This window comes from Nothobranchius furzeri, chromosome 16 (genome assembly GCF_043380555.1).
Source record: "Nothobranchius furzeri strain GRZ-AD chromosome 16, NfurGRZ-RIMD1, whole genome shotgun sequence".
In the NCBI taxonomy this organism is placed as follows: domain Eukaryota; kingdom Metazoa; phylum Chordata; class Actinopteri; order Cyprinodontiformes; family Nothobranchiidae; genus Nothobranchius; species Nothobranchius furzeri.
Window position 1 is genome coordinate 23,470,818 of NC_091756.1, and position 17,333 is coordinate 23,488,150.

General features: G+C 44.6%; 1 protein-coding gene across 15 annotated transcripts in view; it reads right to left on the bottom strand.

The window, feature by feature from the left end:
* Positions 1-3,048, bottom strand: part of cacna1g (calcium channel, voltage-dependent, T type, alpha 1G subunit) — a 452,092-nt gene extending 449,044 nt beyond the window's left edge. For all 15 annotated transcript variants that reach the window (XM_054748980.2, XM_054748983.2, XM_054748979.2 and 12 more), the window contains exons 1-2: positions 2,876-3,048; positions 2,201-2,518 (exon numbers count right to left, since the gene is read on the bottom strand). In XM_054748980.2, coding sequence (XP_054604955.2) covers positions 2,201-2,508 — 308 coding nt within the window. In that variant the 5' untranslated portion in view covers positions 2,509-2,518; positions 2,876-3,048. The remainder of the gene's footprint in view (positions 1-2,200; positions 2,519-2,875) is intronic.
* Positions 3,049-17,333: the final 14,285 nt, after the last annotated feature.

The window sequence follows — 17,333 nt, forward strand, 5'->3', positions numbered from 1 at the left end:
CACATCCTGCTTTCACTCCATCTGCTTCACTCCCGCCATGTGTTGCTATAGGCTGACCAGACGAACAGGAACACGAGAGGGTGCATGTCACCACCTACTGTGGTGGAGTCGTATGCACTTTATGTACACTAGGATAAAGGCTCAGTAGTGTCAGATTAAAACTATCAGCAGGAGTATAATCTTAGTGACTGCAGGTATTGGAACATCCTTCATTTACATTATTTGTGTACAAACTGACCTGGTGACAGGTTTAACTTTTTTTTGTTTGAATTAGACACGTGGTTTCTTGGTGCAACTAGTCCTCTAACTGAATAATTCAAATTAATTTCTCAGATATTCCGCGTGTCTGAATCACTTCATAGTTATGAACTGTGATTTTGTGCCATTGTGACAAGGCATCACCGAGCTGCCCTCACACAGGGCTTCTCTGTGAGGGGTTCGGTCCTCCAAAATAAGAGAATTCCAAATCTTTGATAACAGTATCAAAGATTTGGGTTTCCTCCCCGTGGAGCCGCCGCTCTCTCCTGGTAATACCGTTCAGGATTTGACATTTACTGACATGGAAATCAGCCGCCGCGCCGTGATCACTGCGGGTCTGAGCCAGAGTACAAAAGGGACATGAAAAAAATGAAAGAAGTCGATGAAGGCATGGAGAGGACGTTATGTGTATACAAATTAAAACGAATGAGGAAATACAAAGACATGAAGCAGAGGAGATGGATGGAGTGACGGCTGAATGATTGGACAGGACAGAAGCGGCGTAGGTGGAAGGCAGACGGGAAGAAAGGGAAGAGAGGTGATCTGAGAGATGCTATAAGGGCTGTCAGAAACCTTCAGAACAAAATATAATCAGCTGAGCAAACACTCATCCACTACCTGAGATAGAAAAGGCTCTACCGCCCTTTTCTCTCCATCTCCTCCAAGCAGGAGCACTGCATCATTGCAGGTCCCTACACTTATGAATCAATAATACACCTCAGCAGCAGGAGAGATTCAATAAGCTTCAGTTGCTTCAATAGACTGCACCTTTCTGCAGCTATTAACCCCAAAAGAAAGACTTAATTAAAAACCAGTCCAGGCACGTATGACCCAATTCCCAAAACACGGCCCCTTACTGAAGGTCCTGCCATACCTGGCATTCTTGACATCCACACTCCTACCCTTTTAATCCGTTTCATCTGAATATTCTTAATCTGGCTGCTTCTAGATCTCATTACCAACGGAGTCCCACAAGGTTCTGTCTGTGGAAAACATGAATTCACTGAAGGACATTTCTTATGCAGATAATACTTAGTTCTATACCTGTCCCTGCTTTTTGAATAAGCGTTCACAGAGAATTTTCTCTAAGAATGTTTGCGTAGGAACTATTTACTAAAAGCTCTGTCGGGCGTGTCGGTGTAACGTTGACTTCTGTCATGTTGACTGATGTCAAACTCCTGGTTTATTCATTTTTTTTAATTACCTAAAGACACAATCGCACTGGGCTAAGCCATCAGAGGTCACATGGGAGTTTCACTGATTTTCTCAGAAGCATCGGAGGCTTTATATTCAAATACTTTGTAAGTCAGTTGTCTCCTCAAAATCATCTCAGTCACTACCAACGTCAGGAATCCATCTCAAACTCTCCTCCGTTCATTTATACAAGACTGATTGCCAGGAATTTTACACAATGTGGGAAACCAAACCGCAAATAAAATCAGAGTGAATTAGAGCTTCTATTTAGACACTCTGCCAATTTGTAAAAAATAAATGAATGAATAAAACATGATCCACCTGCATAACTTGACTATTCAAACAACTTGTGCATTTAGTTCATACCAGTTCTTTGTTATTGCAGAAAGGTTTGCATATTTTCTCACTGTACCTGGAACTAGCTGCACTAAGTCCAGTGAGATCCTGACCTATGACCTTTCCAGTTAGGCACCAGGTTCTCATTACCAGCAAGGATGGGTTTCATTGAGCATTTACTTCTTGTGTCTTGATTACCTAAATAAACTCAGAACAATGACAGCATTGCTTGGAGGGTAGTAAAACTGGAAGATCAAGGTGTCCACCACTCACACACATAGCCTACACACCGGGGCATGCACACATGAGGTCACCTGGGGACGCTGCTCAGCCAAGCAGGAGTTTCTTACCTGTCGCAGGTGGAAGCGGGCAGACCTCAAGTCTCACAAATAAAATCAAAAGAAAAGGATATGGATTGCAGACCATTTTGAGACACCAGCTTCGCGGCCGCGTGGTTTGCTTCATGTAGAAGAAGACCACGGGGGCCAGAGTGGGGTAGGGCAAGCTCTCCCCGCCGTGCGTCGAACCTTCATCCCCGTCCGTGGAGATCCCGTCGGGCGCTGGGGACGCCGGCTCCATCACCAGCTCTCCGCGCTCCCCGCCTCCTGCCCCCAGCCCGGACAGGTCGTTGAGCCGGATGAAAGTCCTGGGCAAAGAGGAGCGACCCTCCAAGCCCCCGACGTCGGGGGCCTCGGAGAGATTTCCCCCATCCTCAGCCATCACTCAGCTCCTGGAAACAGAACGCAGAAGATCTGATCAGACCGCCAACCGCAGCAAAACATCAATCTTTATTTAGGTAATAATATATATTATCAGAAACTCAGACTTATTAAAATATGCATATTTATATTCTACAAATGAGCACATGTCATTATTAAAAAACATTTAGATGGATACAAATTCTGATGCGCGGGAGAGCGGAATGGGTCCTGACGAGGCTCCAAAACAGCAAGCTGGTTTCGTTCCATTTAGAACAGAAACAAAACCCACAAACCTCACCACTGTCTGCAAAACAAATTAATTATTTCCAAACTTTAGCTGCATCGGAGCCACCTTTTCTTATCAGTGGCAATCCTGGATTAATTACCTATAGTGGACTTGGTAGATGTGCCCAAAGTGCGCTCAGTCATCGCATGATCACTTTGTGTCGGAGCTATAAAGTGCACACCAGTCCGAATAAAAAAGACAGATTGTTCGGAAGGAGAGGAGAAGTCGGATGAGAGGGGAGCAAAGCGGAGACCCTCTCCTCCTGGTGGTGCGTCAAAGCGGGTTGTATAATTTCCAGGTGGTGCAGACGCGCTGCGCTCAGACCGTGCCCTGATCTCAGGTCTCCAAGGAGCCTCTTCGAGGGACCTCAACACTTTATCACAATTTCCAGTGGAAACATAAAACAAAATGTTATAAAATCAACCGGAGCAGCGAGAGTTTGGGGTGCGTTCTGCCGTCTGTGCACACAAACTTCTCCGTTAATCCCTCCTTCTCCCTCTGGAGGAAGCCAATCTTATCCCCGCTGCTTTCTCCTCATTCCACAACCGAATCCACCACTTTTAGTTGCCATTTATAATCCTTAGGAGTTATTTTGTTGTGGAGATGCCCCTGCGCATCCTCGTCGCTGCGCACGAACAGGCGTCAAAGCGCTCCGGTCTCGAGCTCCCTCCTCCTCCGCTGCTGCTGCTCAAAGTCTTCCTGCTCTGCTCTCCTTCTTGTCTCCTCAACACTGCATCTTCGGCTCAGTCCATCAGCGGAGCTCTCGCAGCTGAGTCGGAGGAGGAGGGGAGGAGAGGAGAGGAGAGGGAGGGAGGGGGAGATCCTAAACTTCTCCCTACCTCTCCGTCCTGCTCGGCGTGCAGGCCCTTTAGCCAATCACAGCGCAGGAAGCCGCTCTGAGGTTCCTCCTCGCTGCTTGAGCTGGAAGTTAGAGAAACTTCTGGATTTTTAATGTCAGCTTTCAGCCAATCAGAAGTGCGGGAGTGACGGCATCATGCAGCGGCGCAGCGTCATTGGCGCAGAGTTTCATTATGGGGAAGTCTGGGGGAGGAAAGAAGTTGTTGCACGTGGAAAATGATGGAATATTAGGATGATTAACACAGAGTCAAGAGGTTCCATCTGTTCAACGCAAAGGGACAGAAAACTATCTTATACACGCTTTCTTCAAACGGTTCCAAAAGTACATCTACCACCTTCAGCATGAACGTTTCCTGTATGCGATGCCTCCTCAAATTAAAAACTCAGCAGCTAAACAGAAATGATTTTACTCCAGTTTGCTGTTAGCATGCTAGTCTGGCATTTGCACCAGGAGTCTCTTTATTTCTGCCAGATTATCTGTGAAAATAAGGGTGGTGTACGAGCTTATAATGCAGTCTTTACAAAGAAAGATACCAACAATCCATTTTATGACCTCGCTCAGCCTAGCAGTTAGCTTGTCAACCTGCTCAGATTGAAGTTTTCTCCATCATTATTGACATAACTCATTTCCTCTGTAGTAGCAATGCCTTTTAAAGGAAAACTGGGCAAATTTGGCTTGCTTTTACCCCCCTAGTGTTTGTTTGTAGAACCGAAAGCTAAACAAATCTCCTCGTTGTGTGTCCATCCTTTTAACACCTTAATCTAATAGATGAAATGTCTCCTCAGCCTTCATTAGTGTCTCCAGGAGTGATTCATCATTAACAAATCAACTGTGTTCATGATCTAAAACATGCTGGAAATGTGCTGCAGCACCTGGTATGTCAGCTCCATTTTTTTCTAAGTCCCAACAGACCGGACCAGCACTCTGAAGTTGCAAGTGCAATATTCTTGCCACACGGGGGCAATAGAGGCTGGGCGGCCTTTCATTAACCCTGTGAAGGGTCATTTTAGCACAACCTGGCTCAAGAAAACGATATAAAAGGAAGGAAACGTTGTAAAGTGTGGTTTTAATTCACCAATAATCTCCCTACCTCTTACCAGAAGGTGGGTTTGGTATGCTGGACGTTCATTTGAAGAATAAAGTCTTAATTTACTCCTGCATCAGTCCTTGTCCTGATTTTACAGGGAAAGATATTTCTCAAGTTGACAGCTTTAACATCCGTCTGCAGGCTGTTGCCTTTCTGTCCGTCTATCTTTTAACATTTTACAAAGACCCTTTTTTATTTTTAGCAACTTTAATGTTCCACAAATGCCGTTAGAAGACTGAGTTTACTGAGAAACTGTTTTACTTTATTTTTGTTTCACATGTAGGCTGAGTGTGAAAATCTTCTACCCCTATTTCCTGCTAGCCACGGATAGAAAACAGACGGGGAACAATCGGATTAGAAAATCCACTCAGATCTGCGTCGCACTGAAGTTTAGCATTTCTATAGAGTCACCCTCTTGGCGAGGAAAGCTGCTGTTGGCTCTGCTCTGACTCACCTCTAGTCCCTGAAATAAGAGAAGAAGATGAAGAAGAAAATATCTTTTCTATAGCGCCTCTCAAGATAAAAATCACGAGGCGCTTAAATGCCGGAGCACTGATTTGCTGTCATGCTGTGGGTAAGAGCTTTCACCCAGGACATGAAGAATCACATCAGAGGGACGGTGAGTAAAAATATGGTGGTTTAATTACAATGAGAAAATAATAACAGAATAGGCAAAACTAAACTAAAGGCGCTGCTTCAGATCAGGATCAGGAGGAGACCGGAATCTACGGGGAAATAAGCAGAAGGTGCGCGAGACCAGAACCAGAGAACCAGGGGACAAGAGTCTGTGACTGAGAGAGTTCTTACGGTCAGGAATCGGAACCAGAGTGGAGGTGAACTGAGGAAGGTTGGACCAGATGAGGAGTTCAGAGCGTGAGGCAGGCGGGCAGACGTGGAGAGAGGAGTCCAGAGGATCGTTGAGCGGCGAGACGTGGGAACAACTCCAGGCAAGGTAGGTGATGCACGAACAGGATACTGGAACGGAGTTCAAGGTTATAATCATGGAATCACAAAACAAGCAGGCAGGTTCAGAGGCTAGAGAAATACCCATGTGAGAGTATCAACCGGCACTGGAGTTGAGTCGCACCGCTCCTGAAATCCCCTCTCCCTCAATTAGTCAAACACCCAACAGGTGTGCCGTCTGCCGCGCCTACCTGCAACACAAAACAAAACAGAAAAATCCACCAGTAGGTGGAGGCAAACCGTGACATTTGCTAAGAGAATGACTCGCTAAAGAATACTGCTAATTTGCTACAAATCACCTAATCACCAAGTACCTAATAACCTAAAACAACTTTAAACCCTCAAAGTTAGTGTTGATGGCCTATTTGTCTTTTTTGATTGTCTTATTTGAGATAAATCTCAGAATCTTATAAATCAAAATTTCCTGTTATTTGATGTTATTCATCTTGCTACATTCATTTTCATACATTTACACACACACATATATATATATATATATATATATATATATATATATATATATATATGTATATTAGAGGTGGGAAAAATTATCGATTCTAAGATGCATCGCAATTCAGCCGTGCATGATTCTGCATCGATAAAGCAACGTGACATAATGAGATTTTCTCCCTATGTCTATGTCTATGTTCTGGACACGCGAGGACAATAAAGTTTTGAGGTTTTACAACTACTTCCGGGGGCAGAGTTACAATGACATGCATTGCCCTAGCGCCAATTTAAAACAGAAAAGGCGAACAGGGATACAGGGCCAACATTACCAGTAATCAAAGATGTACCCATTACATTTAAATCGGATGTCTGGGCTAATTTCAGTTTTCGGATCCTGGATGTGAAACAATCACTTAACACAGTATTTGTTTACTATTTTTAAGTTCAGTAGTGTTCTATCTTAAAGCTGCTCTCCAGAAAACACTATTTCTTATATATAGTAAGTGATTGTAGGCAGCACACTTTAAAAATTGTTGCTCACTATAGTGAATAGATGTATGTTCTGTTTTTCAGGGATATCGATATAAAAAAAATTGAAAACTATTCTACTGCTTTTATTAAGTAATGAAAAATTTTGTGTGAAGAATCGTGATGCATTTCAGACTCAAATCCAATCTTTAGGCAGATAATCGGAATCGGATCGAATCGTGAGGCAGGTGGAGATGCACAACACTAATATATATATATATATTTATATATATATATATATATATATATATATATATATATATATATATATATATATATATTGTAAACAAAAAGTTCCTAAGCATTTTATTTGTTAATTCATTAGTTAACAATCCGTAGCACACTTTCGAATGTCCGCCACAGTTTTTCAATCTAACTCATCATTTATCTTCAGTGTGTATTTTTTGTGGGTTTTTTTGTGCATTTGTGAAGAACTCTTATTTAAATTCATCAGTTATAATTAATAATAAATCCACACCCCTCCACCTGCCACCTTATGTTGAAAACTGGTTGATTTACAGATGTTTCCTTCAAAATGTGAAGACAACTTTATGTGATCTGGGATTACTCCTTTTACCATTCCCCAGATTATCTGTAAATCTGAGTATAAAGCCTGATTCATTCTTCTGCGTCTGCGTCAGTGCGAAGACACACAACACCATTATCCATCCTTGCAGGCCTGCTGGAGAGCCCCTGCAAGTACGTACGGAGTCGAGCTCTCTTTTCTAAACATCCGTCGATCGAGACGGAGAATGCAAGCTTGTGATTGGTCAGGACACCACTGTTGTCTACACCGCCGCCATTGCGCCCTCAAAAACATAAAGAGAGTGGAAAATAACTAGCGGCAGACACAGAGAAGCGTGAAGTATACCTCGCGAAAAAACTCTAAAATATGAATGTTTAATTCCCCGTGACTGGAGGAGTGAAAAGATGCACAGCAGGCATTTTATTTGTGGACGGAAATGACAGGAAACGTGGGTTTAGAGGTGGCGAGCGCATGAAGAGGTGGAGGAGGATTAGAGACAAATGTGTCTGTGTTAAAAAGTCTCTTATATTCAAAAAACACAATATAAACACACTATCTTGGACCGATACATGACAGGACACCACAAAACAGCGCTACACCCTCTGTTGTCCTGGCGGGGAATTGCTTTGCAACACTCCCCAGGAGACGGAGAAGTATGAGGGCTAAACGTCTCTGTCCGTGCGTGTGTGTCCCTCCCTGTTGGAGGTGACGAATCAGGCTTTAGCTATGCTGGTGTTTGATGAGGTCAGCTGGCTGTGGCAGCAGCTTTAATGGAACTGACTCTAAAGGGTAATGAGCTGTAGACCAAAAAAACAATGATTACTTCAGAAGAATTTAATTAAAATCCATCAAATGGTTCGTCAGTTTTTAAGACAAACAATAAAAAACATACAGATGGGCAAAAGGTTTTATTCTCACCATTTGACAGAGAGCACGTATGCATGAGTGTGATGAGGGAGTGTGAGCACTTTGAGTGGATGGTGTGTGAAGGCTGTGTTTTTAATGTATGGTTGCTTTTGTTGTATAAAGCACTTAGTGCTGATTTCGTTATGACATTTGCTTTATAAATAAAAATCATTGTAATATACAGAAAAGACAAAATATACAGAAAAATCAACACTTAGATTGATTCATACATTTCTGTTAGTCTTGCGCAGCAGGATCCATCCGGTTCTTACTGCACGCTGGCCGCCAGAGGAAGTTGTTTCCCTGGACCGTCCATTTTTTAAAGTTACGCAGCCTGAGGTAATCAGGTAAAGCTGCGCTGCTCCACATTTGTGTTTGGGTAGTTCAAAGATGTTCTAATCCTGCTGCATATCCTCACACACAGTCGTTCAGCAGTTGATTCACTTCACAATAGCAGTTTATTTTCATTATAGCGTGTGATCATTGATCTGAAAGCGAGCAGGAGCAAATCAATGTGGAGGACCAATTTCTTCTTGATTGTACTGGTTGCAGCTATAGTGGCGGTATCTGTGGCAGCAAATATTATTCACCAGGGGTCTCATTTATCAAACATTGCGTAGAATCCTTACTAAAACCGTACTTAAGCTCAGCAAAAAAAAAGTACCTACGCCAAGCAGGTTTGTGATCTATCAAACATGGAGTACGCACAGCTGCACGCAAACTCTGCTTCATAAATCGGAGACCAACGAGAATGTTTCTCAGCTGCATTTTAGTCACATCCCGCCATCATCACGCCCACTTAATGCCATAAATAGTCAATTGTAGGGTTATCTACATACTAGAATCAACACTGTTGCTATTCAGTTGTTAGATTCTGAGAGAAGACCCAAACGAGTTAACAGTGAAGCTTCTATTATATATAAATATCTAGAATATTATATATACAGAGATATAAGCTCATATGCCAATGAGCTTGGTCTAATTTTAATCCAAAGATTAATGTTTAATTTAAGATAATTAAATTTAATAGCAAAAGTTTATTTTTGAATCAGAAGTTAGGAATCTTTGCTTTTCAATAACCAAAAATAATTATACCTTTCTGTGTTTCATTTCAAAGAATGAGGCAAAGTTTAAAAATGAAGACTTTATAACTAACCATTTTAAACTTGACGATTTGAAACGACAATTAAAAATGACAATTCATGGATGGCAATTTACCAGCTTTGATATTAAAACTTGTTTTAAAGGAAAACCTGTAACTGAATGAAAGCTAAATTGAAAGTACGAGTTTGGATTCGTGGATGGATTCTCAGAAGGTTTCTTTCAGAGAGAAGTGCGCTCTGGGTTGGAAATGATGGTTTTGCAGCTAACTGTTGTTACTTAGAGAAACAGCATCAAACGTCATCTGTCGAAAGTGTCTACCTCACCCAGTTTCCGGAGACCCCCTTTTGGATCCGAGATGTCAAGTGGAGATGATTTCCTCCGGGCACGAGGATGGTAGAAGGACCTCAATGCGACCAAATCAGTCCTGGGATGTCTCTGTGGGTCACACGACTGATGAAACTATTTGCGTCTCAAAATCAATAACTCTGGAAGAGTTTTTGCGTCAGCTGATTACAGTTACGTTTATTCGTAGCTATTCTTATCGGCGTGACAGAACAGCAGGTGGAGGTTAGGGACGGCCGTTCCCGTATCCTCAGTGATGGTGGTTGGTTCACGAACTGAAGTTAAAGCTGCTGGAAGTTAGTTTTAACAAAGTCCTCAGAACACGCCATCTCAGAGCAAGAAAGCTTTGGTCATGAGTCAAAAAACATGTGATGGCAGTTACCCTTTACTCTGGATAAACTCTGTGTTAGATGGATAAGGTGGAAGTTGACCTTCTGATTTGCTGAACATACATTATCAGCCGTAATCATAGTAATCATTATACCCAAAGCAGAATAATTCATTTCAGTAATTAAAAATACATTTAGACTGAACCAAGTGATTATTCATGAGGATTATAATAAACCTCAATAAAGTCAAAGAGTTTATCAAAATTAGTATTTAAATTATTGTCGTGAACTTGAAGTGTCCTTCTTCTGGGACGGAACAGCAGCAGATAAATGATGGTATTCAGCAGACATCAGGACTCCTCGATTAATCTGTGGAACTAAAAGTTACAGTCTGACCCAGCTGGGAAAATGTGACCTTTGTCACAAATTAGAGGACCTTCGCGACGCTACACAATGCAAAGTGCCTCGTGGATCTCATGCACATAAGCCGGCTGTTGCAGCGCTCCGTCAATGACATGGCGACGGTAGATCAAGGCAGATCAAGGAAGCGCTATTTCACAAAAGCAGAAATTGAGGTACCTGTGGGTGAGGTGGAGAAATGAAAGGAAGTGCTTTTGCAAAACAAATAAGAGAAAATCCACTGAGTGGCACAGTGTTGCTGAAGCCGTCAATGCTGAATTCTTCAGAGAGATCTGTGGCGGATATAAAAACAATGATCCAATCGGGATTCAATCCCCAGACTCCCGGGTGAAAGCATGCGTGCTAACCAGTCAGCCAAACAGAGAGCTCTCCTGTACAAGTAGCCAGGACACATGATCAATCGGGTCACAGTGACAGGACACACACTGTCACTGACGCGTGACATTCTGTCTCAATCTGCCCCCCTGCTGATACTCTGCATTCTGTATTCTGCGCTTCAGGCTGTGTGTGTGTGTGTGTGTGTGTGTGTGTGTGTGTGTGTGTGTGTACGCGCGCCCGTGTGTGTGTTTGCGTGTGGGAGGTCTTGTTCTGTGTGAAAACGAAGCAGTACAAGTGATAATGCTGCAGGATGCCATAATTGTATCCTTTTCAGCAGCAGCACTGCAGGTGCTCTCCATGTCCAACATGTGCATAAGCCAGGTCCTTAGTCAACTTAAAGTTGGGCATATTTTCCCGCTAAGTTTTCTTTCATAAATCCCAAAGTTTGCGCGGAAAGTTGCTTACGCAGTTTTCCGACCCCGTTTTGTGCGTAAGCAAGCTGAATAAATGACTCCCCTGAGCTGCTTACACACAGCATGACGAATCCCACACACAGCCTTAAAACCAACAACTGCATGTGAGCAACAGAGGATAGACAATGAGACTAAATGAGAGTGCTCCTCACTGCAGCTGCTGTCAATAAACCCTATTTGGACTGATTTTGTTCACTTACCGAGTAACCGGTGAAAGTTATTGATCCTGCAGGGCCTGGAAGCAATCAGCAGGAATAAAACTCAACACTCTGAAAGTGCAACACAAACAGAAATCACACTCCAAAGTGCACATTAATGTAAATATAGCTTAAATTAATAACAGTTGCTTTAATTTTTCACTAACTGGAATCAAGTGCTTCTAATTCACCACAGACCAACCTGTAGCTGTAGCTGATGAATGATATCTGTGGAGCCTTTCCCTTTGGGCTAAATCCCATTTCAATAAGGTGACTGATTACGCTCCTTAAAACACTAAAGCTAGGTAATGTCATGCAGAAGTTCAAGCTGGAAGAAACAAAAACGTCTCCTAGTGGTTGGCTGCAGTATGTTTGGTTTTTCTCATTATTTTCTTTCTGTGTTTCTAATTCCCTAGTTTTATGTTCTTATTTTGCACACAGAGTAGCAAAATGTTTTTTTACCTTGTTGCTGACAGTTGTGGCATCATACAGTCACCATCATCAAAGCTTCGTCATTGTTGACAGCAGTTTGACTTGTTCCTCTTTGCAACACCTCTCAGGCTTCATCAGGTTGGATGGAAGTCTCAGTGGAGCCATTTTAAGATCTCTCCTATATGTTCAATCAGATCCATGTCTGGGCTCAGGCTGGAACACTCATAGACAATCAGAGTTGTCCTGCTGCCACTCCTTTGACATCTCGCCTATGTGCGGCTTGTTGTCCTGCTGAAAGATTAACCGTTGCCCCAGTCTGGGGTTAAAAGCTCTCTGGATTTCATCCAGGATGACTCTGTACATCATTACATTCATCTTTCCCCTCTTTCCTGACTAGTCTCCCAGTTCCTCCCACTTAGACGTCCCACAACATAATGCTGCGACCACCATACTTCATTTTAGGGATGATACTGGCCCGGAGATGAGTGGTGCCTGGTTTCCTCCAAACATGGCGCCTGAGATTTGCATAAAAGAGCTTAAATCTTTGTCTCATTGGACAAGGGTGAATTCAGTCTCTTGTGGTCTGAGAGTCCTTCAGGTGCATTTGGGCAAACTCCAGGTGGGCCGCTAAGTGCCTTTTACTAAGGAGTGGCTTTTGTCTGGCTCCATGATACAGGCCTGATTAGTGGATTGCTGCAGAGATGGTCATCCTGGAAGGTTGTTCTCTCACCTTCAGCTTCTTGCACTAACAGATGATCGAGTCTACTGTGCTCAGTGGAATTTTCAAAGCAGCAGAAGGTTTTCTGTAACCCTCCCCAGATTTTTGCCTGAAGACAACCCCGTCTCAGAGGCATTTCTATGACTTCATGCTTGGTTTGTGATCTGACATGTATTGTCACCTGTGGGATAGAAAGGTGGGTGGCTTTTAAAATCATGTCCAATAGTCTGAATTTACCACAGGTTAAATCCAGTTAAACTGCAGAAACATCCTAAGGCTGAGCAGTGCAAAATGTTGAACTCCATTTTGAGCTACACGACAAAGGCAGTGAAGACTAATGTACATGTGATTTCACAACTGTTTAATCTTTAATTTGCAAAGTGTTTGATCAGAACTCAGTATTGGTACCTGACCATCAGTGGTGGCTGGTAAATTGTTGTTTTAGCTAGTCGCATTTTTGCAAGTCGGTTTTCCAGATGTGCAGAACACATATCATCACGAGGGGACCCCACATCACCATTCTTATACATCACACAAACTGACAGATCGGTACCAGGTCTACGAGCACTTCCAGCAACAAAGTTGTTCCAAAAACATGCTTAACAATCTGGCATCTGACAGTTGGCTGCTTCCCTCTTTTATCCTCAAGTGTGGTACTGTCGATGATCCGCTGCTGCGTGGAGAGTTCCTCTGCTCACCAGCCCTCTGGTGTGAACCTGGTGAACTTAAGAGAAGTAGATATGAACCAAGCCAAACCTGACAGTCATGAGTGTAAATTATGTCTTATCTTTGCTGGTTCATAGTCATAATAATATGTTATAGTTAAATGCATGGTGGAGCAGTGGTTAGCGCTGTTGCCTCGCAGCATGAAGGTTGCAAGTTCGAAACTCGGCTGCGGCCTTTCTGCGTGGAGTTGCGTGTTCTCCCCATGCATGTGTGGGTTTCCTCCGGGTACTCCGGTTTCCCTCACAGATCACAACATGCCCTATAGGTTTTAAATTGTAAGTCGCTTTGGATAAAAGCGTCTGCTAAATAAATAATCATAAAAAAATACTCTCGCTTCGTGTAATCCACTGTCCCAACATCACACTGATGGACAATGACTCCTGACTGCTTTGTGGTATTTTTACCTGCTGGAGAGTGTTTGCAAACCTCTGACGCCACATTTAATCATTTTCCGGTTCTCCATAATAAAAAATCCCGTGAGGTGTAATCAGCTGCTCTTCAACAAAGATGGTGAACTTAAAAAAAATAAAAAAGGTGAACTGTGGAGTAGAGGGCTGCATTGGGACTGGGTCCCGCCGAGTTTCATGGGACTCAACACAAATCTCGCGGGAGCGGGCAGTTTGAATTTTGCTGCTGGCGGGAACGGTCGGGATCAGGATGAGCATGATGGAGTCGGTAACTGATGTTGGAAAGAAGCCGAAACAAGGTCTTTATGCCACAAAAACCAAGCAAGTCAGACATTTGGAGGAGTTTCTCGGTAGTTTGTGACAAAGTTGGAAACTAACTGGACTTTGTCAGTTGCGACAAATGTGCAAAAATACTAGTCTACAATTTGTGAATATCTCACCTCCCGACTCTCTGACAACCCAGACCCAGGCAATGTGCTTCAGTGGTGGAAGTTCAACAAAGAGCGCTTCCCTAGCGCTCTCAAAGCTGGTGTGTTTCATCTTCAGTATCCCTGCATCCAGTGCGCCATCAGAGCGGGCCTTCAGTGTCTGTGGAAGAGAGACGCACAGGATCGGGACTGCAGTCGGTCAGCCACATCCTCTTCCTCCACAGCAATATTCCGACCAAGTGATTAATTAGTAAATGATTTATGTTTTTTATAAATGATCTTTGTTATTTATTAGTGTTATATGAGCCACTCAATCTGTTGCTATTTGTTAATTAGGTGCCTGTGTTATTGAGCGGCTGCCTAAGTTTGAAAGTTTTTAATTATTATATTTTTTCTAACAGAACACCTGCAACATATGGCAAAAACTTTAAAACTGCTAGTTTTCATGTTTATATGGTATTTGTTTTGAAAAGTGATCTATTTTATCATATTCTTTTCTTCTGGCTCTCGGAGGGTGCAGACGCTTCTTTTCCTCCTCTCCTCCATATCTTATCCTCAAGGCCTTTGTCTGTCTCTGGGTGCTGGGTGCACGGCTGCTTCTGCATTTTTCTGTAAACTTGAAACTGAAATACACTTAAATGGATCTCGTCAGCCGGTCTCTCAGTGTGATTGATAAAAATTTTTCAACGATGAGAACGGGAGAAGGGGCTCCCGGATGCCCCTCCGGGACAGACCCAGTTGGACACATCATGGAGTCCTGGAAACAGTGGAACTTGATTTGTCTATCTCAGCTGTCTGTGGAGGACTCTGAAGACGTGTGGATATTCCTGTTGGTGTCAGGTTTCCTGCTCATTGGCCTTGGAGGCTACCTGGCTTACTGGAAAATTATCAAGCTGTCGAGGAATATTGGCCTGATCCCGGAGCTCAGAGATGGTTTGCACCACGCTGTGAATTCACAGACTCATATAATTGTCGAGATGAATCGTAAGCTTGGGACTTTGTCCGAGATTCATTCGTTGGCACAAAAGATGGATGCCATCAAGGAGAGAGTGGACGAATCAGAACGGATTGGGATAGATAAATGTCCATTATTATTGGGATTCTGAGAGGTTGAGGACCAACAAACTGTAAGACCGAGAGGAAATTATCTCTGTCTGGCCCCAAAACAATTTCTAATCGGAATCTGGCGCCCTTGAGCTTTCAAGGCTCCAACAAAGACTCCCCCCTCAGAAGATATGTGGAATGTGCCGTCGCTACGGCCACTCAACTCTGCCTCCTTTCCCAGCCTGGGCGGGACTGCGGGAAGGCCGCTGAAACGTTCCAGGGTCACTGCAACCCTCCAACCCTAAATGCTCCTCCCCCTATCAACACTGAGGTGACATGCACTGCTTCTATCTTGGCTGTAGGAGCTGAAGTGTGGATAGTCCCAACCCACCACCCCACCTATTGGACACTTATGTTGTGTTGTCTGAAGTCTGTTGCATATCTGTCTGAGGTGTTTTGTTGCAGAGCAAAGCTGCCCTCCCTGTGGAGGGTAACTCTGAAGTGCCTTTTTTTCCCTCCACCTGCACCAATCCTCAAGTAACCCTCTGATCTCTATTAAGGTAGCACGACTCAGTGTTGCGAATGACCACAGTCACCAATTCTTGTCATGTGTCTTGCCCATGTATGTCTGATCTCTGAATTGTGTGTACTGAAACTCTAATTTCCCTCTGGGATTAATAAAGTATCTTTGATTTGATTTGATTTATGCACCATGTGAAGGTGTTAATTTTTTATACATATATATAAAAACGAAGTTATTAAAAGTTACTGTGCTGTCTACATGCCGATTGTGTTCATATTTCTCATTTAGGTCTCTCTTAGAAAAACGACCTCGATCACTGCATGATTACAGAGGAGAATATGAAACTGCTTTGATTTCATTAACCCTTCAAGCACCACAAAGTAGCTCCTTTATATTTTTATTAAAGAATTATATAATTTAAGTAGCGAGGAGATATTTGAAATCATAAGCGCTGAGGCGTGACCGGTGTACATATGTCGATGGTCACCGGTGATCCCGGTGACGCCTCGACATTAAAGGGTTAAAAACTGAATGAAAACAAAGTGCGTTAATCCTGATCAATGTGTCAAAAGACGTGCAGGCCTGAGAAATGAAACAAAGATTCATGTGGTTTCTGTGCAGCCTATAAAATGAGATGTTTTCTCCAGGATCAGAGAGGACACAAACTTGATGAAACTATTTTATTGTGAGGTAATTATTTCTCCGAGTTTTGCGGTTGCGGGCGGGAGTGGACATGCACACCGCAGTTGAGGGTGGGAGAGCACATGCACACTGCGGTTGCGGGCGGGAGTGGACATGCACACTGCGGTTGCGGGCGGGAGTGGACATGCACACTGCGGTTGCGGGCGACAGTAGACGTGCACACTGCGGTTGCAGGCGAGAGTGGACATGCACACTGCGGTTGCGGGCGGGAGTAGACGTGCACACTGCGGTTGCGGGCGAGAGTGGACGTGCACACTGCGGTTGCGGGCGGGAGTGGACATGCACACTGCGGTTGCGGGCGGGAGTGGACATGCACACTGCGGTTGCGGGCGACAGTAGACGTGCACACTGCGGTTGCAGGCGAGAGTGGACATGCACACTGCGGTTGCGGGCGGGAGTAGACGTGCACACTGCGGTTGCGGGCGAGAGTGGACGTGCACACTGCGGTTGCGGGCGGGAGTGGACGTGCACACTGCGGTTGCGGGCGGGAGTGGACGTGCACACTGCGGTTGCGGGCGGGAGTAGACGTGCACACTGCGGTTGCGGGCGGGAGTAGACGTGCACACTGCGGTTGCGGGCGAGAGTGGACGTGCACACTGCGGTTGCGGGCGGGAGTGGACGTGCACACTGCGGTTGCGGGCGGGAGTGGACGTGCACACTGCGGTTGCGGGCGGGAGTAGACGTGCACACTGCGGTTGCGGGCGAGAGTGGACGTGCACACTGCGGTTGCGGGCGGGAGTGGACGTGCACACTGCGGTTGCGGGCGGTAGTAGACGTGCACACTGCGGTTGCGGGCGGGAGTAGACGTGCACACTGCGGTTGCGGGCGGGAGTAGACGTGCACACTGCGGTTGCGGGCGGGAGTGGACGTGCACACTGCGGTTGAGGGCGGGAGTGGACATGCACACTGCGGTTGCGGGCGACAGTAGGCATGCACACTGCGGTTGCGGGCGAGAGTGGACCTGCACACTGCGGTTGCGGGCGGGAGTAGACGTGCACACTGCGGTTGCGGGCGGGAGTGGACGTGCACACTGCGGTTGCGGGCGGGAGTAGACGTGCACACTGCGGTTGCGGGCG